At 42.6% G+C, this 9368-nt stretch overlaps 1 protein-coding gene across 5 annotated transcripts in view; it reads left to right on the top strand.

Annotated features, from left to right (window-relative positions):
• Positions 1-166: 166 nt before the first annotated feature.
• Positions 167-9368, top strand: part of SMYD1 (SET and MYND domain containing 1) — a 47798-nt gene continuing 38596 nt past the window's right edge. Inside the window, exons 1-4 of one of the 5 annotated variants that reach the window (XM_058550737.1) lie at positions 391-444; positions 1601-1751; positions 4673-4768; positions 7478-8052. Coding sequence is in view for 2 of the 5 variants with exons in the window: in XM_058550740.1 (XP_058406723.1) it covers positions 7916-8052 (137 nt within the window). In the remaining 3 variants the exon portion in view is untranslated. Of the gene's footprint in view, positions 445-1600; positions 1752-4590; positions 4769-4789; positions 8053-9368 lie in introns of those variants that run through there. The other 4 variants (XM_058550735.1, XM_058550736.1, XM_058550734.1 and 1 more) reach the window with 4 other exon arrangements.

Below are 9368 nucleotides of genomic sequence, written 5' to 3'. Positions count from 1 at the left end.
CAGGCACGCTATTGCGCGTGCGCTAAGTCGCTCTGCTCCCAGAAAACCCCTTTGGCCCCGCCTTCCTGTTTGCTCCGCCCCCTCCGTCCGCCTTTTCCGGGGCTCGGCTCCAACCTAGCTCTTCCTTCTCAGTGCTGTGCGCGCCCGGCACCCTCTCGTTGGAGAAGAGAAAAGGCACGTGGTGCCGCTCACCTCAGGAAAATGAATCTAAAACCAACTTAGAAAAAAAAGTCTGGAAATCTATGGATGCCACCTCCAGAGTATCTGGAAAATACGTCATCTCTTGCTTTATCTTTCTTTCCTTTGCTAGGGCATTTAACACACAGAGTAATCAAAATCCTTGGTCATGATACATTGTCATCCGTGGTCTATAAATGACCGGGCTGGCGGCGTTGGCCGGGAGGGGGGCAGCAGTTGTGGACGCCTGACCCTGCCTCCGAGAAGGTGAGTTCCGGCCCCGGTAGTGAGGGCGGCCCTGTCTTCAGGCCTTCCATTCCGCGGAGAAAAATGACTTTTTCTCTCTCTCCTAATATATGTATATATGCATATGTATACGTGTACACACGCACATACGTACACCTCATTATCTCATTCCTCATCTTCCAAAGAAATCATTACTCTGGTTTGTAGTCATCGTTTCCTTACATATATATCTTTATCACGTACATGTGTGGCTAAATAAAGTTTAGATTGTTTTTGAATTTCATAAGATTTAATGTCTTTCTCTATGCAGTATTCTAGGACTTTTTCACTCAACATGTTGAGGTTCATCCAAGCTGTTGTATATAGGTGTTGAGTGCAATATTCCACCCACTTTCCTGTTGATAGGCATGTCTTCTGGTGCACTGTGCTAGCGTTTCTCTTGGGTATCCTCTCCTTTCCTGTCACATTGCTGTTGTCTAATTTCAGGTTCTCATCATCTTTGTTAGAACCATGGCAATAGCTGTGTAACTAATATTCTTCTTCTGACTTCACAACTCCAGTCTACTCTCCATATAGCTGCCAAACAGTTCTATCTAGAAGTCATCACTGGCTCTCCACTGTCTGTTGAGGAAGTCAAATGTGAGTTCTACCTGGCTTCTGTGTACCTCCCTGATCTCATTATCTTCCTATTGCTCTCACCTCCCCACTCTGCTTTCATTTTATGATTCAGCGACATTAAACATTTACTGATTCCTGTAAGTATCAAGCTATTGCATAACTCAACTTATTGTATATGCTGGTCCCTCTTCCTGGAATGTGCTCTTTCTAATTCCTAATGAACTCCTCCGCAGAAATAAACACTATCCTGAATTCAGCATTTCTCATTCCCATACGTTTCTTTATAATTTTACTACATATGTACGTATCCTTAAGTAACATGAAGTATTGCTTTGTGTGATTTAAAACTTTACATAAATGTTATTATACATACTGTTTATTCCTTTGCAATTTGTTTTTTCACTCACCGTTATTTTTTTATATTAACACATGCTGAGATGTGAGGTTCTAATTCATTCACTTTAACAGCTCTATGACATTCCATTATATGAATATGCCATGAGCTATCCATTCTCCTATGGATAGATATTGAGTTTATTTTCCATTTTTGCTTTTACAGGCAGTGCTGCTTTGACATTCTTGTGCAGTCTCCTTGTGCATACATGTTAGAGTTTCTCTGGGGGTTATACTTAGGAGATGCTACTGCTTTTTAACTAGGAGGCCTCGATAACACCCACCTCAAAGGGTGTTGTGAAAACATATGAAGTAATGTAAGTAAAACACAATTTCAAGCATTCAAACAGTTATTTTTGCTGTTAGAGTAGCTTTTGAATGTGTATGAAACACTAGGACATAAAAGGCAATAGTCTGGTGCCAGAATGGTAAGCAGAAAAATAATACGTGTGCTTCTGAGGCTCCCTCGATACTCAACAGATTGTACATGACAGCACATGTCGTGCTTTTTCTTTATCTCCACATCTCTGCTCATGCTGTTGTGTCCTTGGGCCTGAAGGACAGGCCTTTGGGCCTCTGGAAGCCTTTCCCCTTTGCCTCCTATATCTCTCTCACCTTCTTTACACACTCTTCTGTAATCCCCTCTAAATGGTCAATGTCTTGAAGACAGGGCCTACATTTTATTCATCTTTGTATCAGGGCACTGAGCATAGTGCTTGATACTGTGCTGATAAATGCATGTGGAGTGAGTGAATTTAGGAATTCTTGGGAGGAAAGCAATTTGCAGCTAAGGACTTCTTGGAGCCAAGGGAAGAAAGATGAAAGCAAGCATACTATTTTAGTAAGAACACAGAGACCAGAGACAGTGTGAGGTTTTGTCAATGATGTAATTATACAGGATTTAATGGACTATTAAGGAGACAACCTGCTCCTGTCATCCTGGAATGTGAGTGCTAGATGTACACGAGAACTTTTTCTTTGATTCTGTCACTCACAGTGATTATGAAATGAATAAATGAATCAGCCGGTGAACCCTGCACTTGGAAGCAGGGAGCTCTTCCTGGCCTATTTAACATTGACAAGCATTAAGCTATTATTAGTCTAAAGCGGGGTTGGCAAATATTTTTTGTAAAAGGCCAGAAAATAAATATTTTTTGGCTTGTGGGCCATATGGTCTTTGTTGCAAATATTCAGCTCTGTTGTTGCAATGTGAAAGAGGCCACAGAAAATAAATAGACAAATGAGTACAGCTGTTTTCTCATAAAATTTTATTTATGGTCACTGAAATTTGAATTTCATATAATTTTCATGTGTCACAAAATATTCTTCTTTTGATTTTCCCCCCAACCATTAAAGAAGTTACAAACTATTCTTAGTTCATGGACCCAAAGCCTTGCTGACCCTTGGCCTAAATGAACCTCAGCTCCAGATATAAAGGAGATCAAATTCGGTGTAAAGGGCTATCTTTTACTAAATCAAGCCTTAGAAACAATTTAAAATCTTGCAGCTCCCTTGATTTGCCACTAGATGGTGGTCCCCGCGGGTGTGTGGTTCAGCTAGCGGGACTTTCAACACAGGCGACGATTGGAGTTTTTCCTGGATTCGGTAGATCGGCTGCCGAAGTATCAACACAGGCACATGAATTGTCCCAGTGATTCAAAACTTATCACAAACCATTACCCTGGGTTTCATTTACATCTTCACCTTCACACTTATTTGTATATCTTCCCTGAATTGCAACATACCCAACTGAAAGGAATACAATCACTCTGTCAAGGCCTCAGATTATTTGCTCAAAGGCTCAGGACAATAATATGAATACAGGCTATGGTTAAAGATTTGGGGGCTGCATTATGGAAGCTAGGAACAGATTCTACCCAAGACGCAGGTTAACAAGTGGAGTTTATATTAAGAGGATACATGAAGCCCACGTCTAAGTCTTGTGATGATTCACTGATAAATCTATCCAAGCAGCCCCCAGTCCTGACCTCTTCATGTCACCTTCTTCTACCCTTAAGGTGTGTGCCTGGGGACCTGGCATTCGCCTTGCTTAGCATATCCTGCAACAGTTGCCTCACACCTTCTGTCGGGTGTGGGAGTACTTGCTAACCATAGAAATGTTCTTGGCTGTGTGTGGGGCCTGAGGTGGGAGGGAAGTTCAGTTGAAACAGAGGGAGATAGAGCTATAGTGGTCCTTCTTGTCATCCTCTTGTCTGGAATCTCCCAACTCAGACCTCTCTCCTTGACTAGGTGTCCTTCGACTTGAGCTGTGTCCGTTTTTCTCCCTTTCTCACCACCTTTATCCATACACACAAAGGAAATAGACTGGATGGCTATTAAAATTATAAACAATGGAAAAAGTTTCCATCTTCTTGGAGCAGAAAAGGGCTCAGCTACAGAAACATTATTGTGAAGGTCTGTAGAGCTCAAGTCTATGATCTTTTCTTTCTTTCTTTTTTTTTTGTGTGTGAAGAAGATTGGTCCTGAGCTAACATCTGCCAATCCTCCTGTTTTTGCTGAGGAAGACTGGCCCTGGGCTAACATCCATGCCCGTCTTCCTCCACTTTATATGGGACACCTGCTACAGCATGGCCTGACAAGCGGTACATTGGTGCGCAGCTGGGATCTGAACCTGCAAACCCCGGGCCGCCACAGCAGAGCTCGTAGACTTAACCACTTATGCCACTGGGCCGGCCCCACAAGTCTGTGATCTTAACCACTACCCACGTTGTCACATGGTTATGTCCACTCTGGCCCCTAGTTTGATCTCTCAGGAAATGCAGAATGAATCTACTTCCATACTTCAATGTCTGAGATTGAAGAAAACTCGCATGTCCTTCCTGAATCTTTTCTTCTTTGGCTGAACATCCCCAGTAGGGCAATAAGAAATCCTTTCAAAGCTCTAGATGTACTTTTCTTGATGTCAAGACTAGCAGTTCTCAATGGAGGCAGTTCCACCACCTAGGGGGCATTTTAGAAATGTGGGGGAACTTTTGGTTGTCACAATGATTGTTGGGTGCTACTGGCATATTGTGGGCAGGGCCAGGGCCACCAAGAAGGATTTGGATACCTGTGGAAAAAAAAAACGGAGGCGGGGGTGTGCAACAAGGGCAGACAGGCAAAAAACTTTTACATAGGATTTTTATTAATTTGCAGTGTAGCAGGGCTCTGTGCCCCCATCCTCATCACCAGCCTGATAATTAGTGCCACCATCCCCTGTCTCATTGATCCTTACCAGAGATGCTAGATGTCCTAGAAAGCAAGGGACAGCCTTATACATTGAAGAATCTCTGCTCATCCCGCACAGCCTCAAATATCCAGATGTGCATTTCAGGTATGTGAAAACCTTGTTTATGATGATCTGAGTCTAGAACTCTGTCTTATATGTAATCATAAAATAGTTTTTGTAAAGTTTTAATATACTGTAAGTTTTTCAGAAATGCAACTTGTTAACTGAAGGAAGATTATACTTTCTTTCAATCAGAACTTGACTAAGAGTTATTTGATGTTTCAGAAAATCATATCACACACAACAATGTCCTGTGTGGTATCTGTGCCCCCAAATCAACCTACATTTACAGCTCTCACTAGCACAGTGATTCTGCTGAGAGGAGCAAACATCTGACCACTTTATCATGTTTTCTAGAGTAGTTGTGCCCAAGCATATGCATAGTGAACACACTGACATATTTAATTTACAGTGCATATATATTATTTTATTATAAGTTAACTTTCATTTTATTTCTCCCTTATTAGGTTAGGTTAGTGTCTTAGACCATTCAGGCAGTAACAAAATACCACAGACTCGGTAGCTTATAAACAACGGAAATTTAGTTCTCACACTTCTGGAAGCTGGAAGTCCTAGATCACAGTGCCAGCACGGTCTGATGAAGGCCCTTTTCTGTGTCGCAGACTTCTTGTTGTATCCTCACATGGTGGCAGAGAAGGGCCTAGTGATCTCTCTGGAGCGTCTTCTATAAGGCACTAATCCCATTCATGAGGATTCCACCATCATAATTTAAGCACCTTCCAAAGGCCTCACCTACTAATACCATCACCTTTGGGGATGAGGATTTCAACATAGGAATTTTGGGGAGGACGTGAACATTTAGACCATAGGAGTTAGTAATTTATGTTTTTTAGTTATGAGCTAGTGAATTATGTATGAATTTCATTTCAGAGTAGCAAAAGGGATGTTATATAATATTTACTATAATGAGAGATAAGTATAGTACTTTATGTGTTAGCTTCCTATTGCTGCTATAACATGTTATCACAAACTTAGTGGCTTAAAATAACACAAATTTATTATCTTACAGTTTGGCCCTTTCCTCCATCTTCAAAGCCAGCAATATAACATCTTCAAGTGTCTCTCTGACTCTTACCCTCTTGCTTCCATTGTCATATCTCCTTCTCTGACTCTGACCTCTCTGCCTTCCTCTAGTAAGGATTCTTGTGGTTTCTTTGAGCCCACTCAGATAATCCAGGGTAATCTTCCCATCTCAAGATCCTTAACTTAATCACATTCACAAAGTCCCTTTTGCCATGTAAGGTAACATTCACACGTCTGGAGATTAGGACCTGGACATCTTTGGGGGCCATTATTCTGTCCACCACACGTTAATAATGTAATACTTGTTGGTCTGATAAGGTTGAGACTCGCAAATATAACTAAAGCACTGGGCTTGATGCTCCCTCTCTCTTTCTGTTCTTGGGGCAGGTAGATTTCTTCCTTGACCTTGGCTTTCACTGGACCTGTTCCAGGGGTACAGTGTCTGGAGAAGAACAGCCTAATCCCTGCCAGGCTGAGCTGCTGGCCCTTGAGGGAAGGCTCTGGTTATTGCAAGGCCTTGAGTTTCCAGGCACTGTGGGTCCAGGCATTCATTTGAAGCTAACCTGGATTAAAGAACTCCTTTTTTTTCTTGGGAGCATGTAATGTTTACTTTTGGGGGCACCCAACTTTAAATGTCTTAAGTTGTTTTGCTCTTTGGGATACATCAGAAGTCACCGAGATATTCTCCAGCTCTAGGGGCTTTGTGTTCTTACCTAAAAATCAGGATACACAGTCTGACGAAGGATTTTCCATCTGCTTCCAAGAGTCAGAGAAGTTTTAGGAGATGCAGTTTGGTTGAAGACAGAATTTCTAGCACATCTTGATAGTTCAGGGAAGATAATGTGATAGAATAAATAAAATATAATAAAATAGTTATCGTTTAATGAGTTCTTTATGAAGTGCCAAGCATGTGCTGTGTCCTTTATACCTATTATCTCGTTCGACCCTTACAGCAATCCAGGGAGGTAGAAGTGATCGCCCTTGTTTTACAGGTTCTAATTCAAAGTCATAGTGGTGGGCTCAGAATTCATATGCAGATCTATCTGGCCCAGAAGCCAGTGCTTGTGAACTCCTACACTCACAGAGATCCAGGGCACCGGGTTCTTGTAAATAGATGTATCCCCAACACTAAAAATGTTGCTTGGAAGATAAGCCAGAGCTCCAGATCTGCAGGAGTTTTTTCAGCTTCAGTGAGAGCTGCCTGGCGTGAAGAATGGTGGCATTTAGTTTGGTGGGGATTTTAGAATTGTCTCTCCAATGTCCTCACTCCTGGGTAAGAAGAAGGACAGAGCACATTGGTATTTTCCTGGCAACAAATACATGTTTAAGGGAGATTTGATACAAAGATAGAAATGGGGATTTTTATTTTCAAGGCCTGCCTTCTGTCTCTACCAGTCTGCCTCCAGCACACCTGCATCCTCAGTGATGCCAAGAGCAGGGAACTCTCAGACGTCCATACCCTGGGTGGGGTCCTGGGGGAGCCCCAGATAGTGTTGGAGAGGAGGAATGCCCCTTGGAGCCTAAATAGTACTGTTATGTAATATGCCAAAGGGGTCAGTTTAGCGTCTGCTGCTCTCTGCGAACAGTCCACCCATGGGAGAGGGAACTGGGGGACAAGGGGCCCATCTCACTTGACAAAGTGCGAGCCTGACTGCTGAAGGATTGCAGAGCAGCACACATCACCTTACCTCTTCTCTTGGACCATTTCAGCTGTCTGCTTTGGATTGACAGAGGCATCTGGCTGCTAAAAATACCCTACTGACCAAGTAAGCGCTCCCTATTCCAACTACAGCTGAGCACAACTGCCATCCAGGACTGAGATTCTTCTTGCAAAGAAACTCTTCAGAAGTGTTCAGGCCCAATCCCAGAACCACACCAGCCCATGGTCATTTTCTGCTCTGTCAGCTTTGCTGGATGATGAATGAGACCCTTCCCAGATCACCGTGCCCTTGCCTGCCCCATCCCTGCCTCTAGGAAAAGTGGTGGAGGGGGAGGTGAGGACCCAGTGTCGAGAGGGGGTAGGGAAGGGGAGGTGCTTGTCCGTTTATAGGCTTGCTCTTTGGGATGCTGAAGGTGTTGAAATAGCAGCCACGACAAGAGACTTGGCTCAGTGTTAAATATCTGCCGTGCTGCCTGAAAGACTGTGCGATGACCATAGAGAGAATGGAGAACGTGGAGGTCTTCACTTCTGAGGGCAAAGGCAGGGGTCTGAAGGCCGCTAAGGAGTTCTGGGCTGCGGACGTCATCTTTGCTGAGCGGGCTTATTCTGCAGTGGTTTTTGACAGGTATGAAATGTGGAGAGTTGCTTTCTTTTCTCCTGTTGGTTGGCTGGTGCCAAACTGTAAAATGCTTTGCTCTCAAAATCACCGGGAAAAGGGATAAAATCCAAGTGACCATTTTTAACAAAATGGCCCTTCTGGCAGCTAACTGTTTTCTAGCGTAAGTTTTTCTGCAAGGAGTCATTGCCAATGTGACTTGCTCTGGTCCCTGGGAGGGTTGTAAAGGTGAGCACAGGCTTTGGGGGCACTTTCTCACCGCAGCAGTGAGCGTCGCTGAGTATGTGTGCTGTGTGTGGTGAGGGTGGAGGGCAAGGAGTGGAAGGTGGGTGTGGTGCTGTGGGAAACGTTTTCTCACAGAAGGCTCCATGTTTTTAGCTTCTTGGATATAATGCATATACTAGCGGATAAAGTAATGGCTGAGACTTTAAAAAAGTAGCTGTAAATACACGAGTAACACTGAAACCCATTTACCTTTGAAAAGTTAGAATATCACCAATGCAGCTGGAACCTCTTTTTACCTTTCCCACCCCCAATCCCAGTCCCCTCTGTCTTTCCTCAGAGGTAATCTGCGTTATGATTTTAATGTGTTTCCTTCTAGAATCTTCTTTTACTATTACATATATATATCTACACTTATCAAAATGTATAGCTGTATTTTTTTTTTTTTTACAGAAACAGCATCATACTTCAGATGTCACTCTAGAACTTGCTCTTTTCACTAAACAACATATTTTTGATATCTGTCCTTATGGGAACTATAAGCCTATAGATACTTCTTTTAAATCCTCAAAGATCTGTTTCTTTTACCCACCTGCAGATCTATCCATGTTGATCCATATACTATATGGATCACCAATTTTAACTGCTATAAATATTCCATCCTATAAATATATGACATTTTATTTATCCATTCCCCTATTGACAGACAATTGATGGTTTCCAATTTTTAGTAAAAATAAACATTTCTGCAATTAAAATTCTTGACCATGAATACTTGTACACGTGTGAGATTCTTCTCTAGGATATATGGCTACAAGAGGAATTGCTGTGCCATAGGCTGGGCTGTTTTCTGTCTTAATGGGTTCTCCAAAGTGGCTCTATTAAATTCATGTTCTCATTTCCCCACAACCCTGTCCATACTGGACTTGTAGTGTTAAATCTTTATTTTTAAAAAACCTACACTGTGATTAAATTATGACAGTGTTCTCTGAGCCCACAGTTGGCATGACCTGCTTGACATTTATGTGGTCTGGATCAAGACGACCTCTCATCATCTAGGCTTTGTGGTTGGCTCACTGTACTGACCATCCTGAGAGTGAGCA

Source organism: Diceros bicornis, chromosome 12, assembly GCF_020826845.1.
Source record: "Diceros bicornis minor isolate mBicDic1 chromosome 12, mDicBic1.mat.cur, whole genome shotgun sequence".
NCBI classification, from domain to species: domain Eukaryota; kingdom Metazoa; phylum Chordata; class Mammalia; order Perissodactyla; family Rhinocerotidae; genus Diceros; species Diceros bicornis.
Note: the sequence above shows the minus strand (reverse complement) of the source record. Positions and strands in the feature narration are given on the sequence as shown.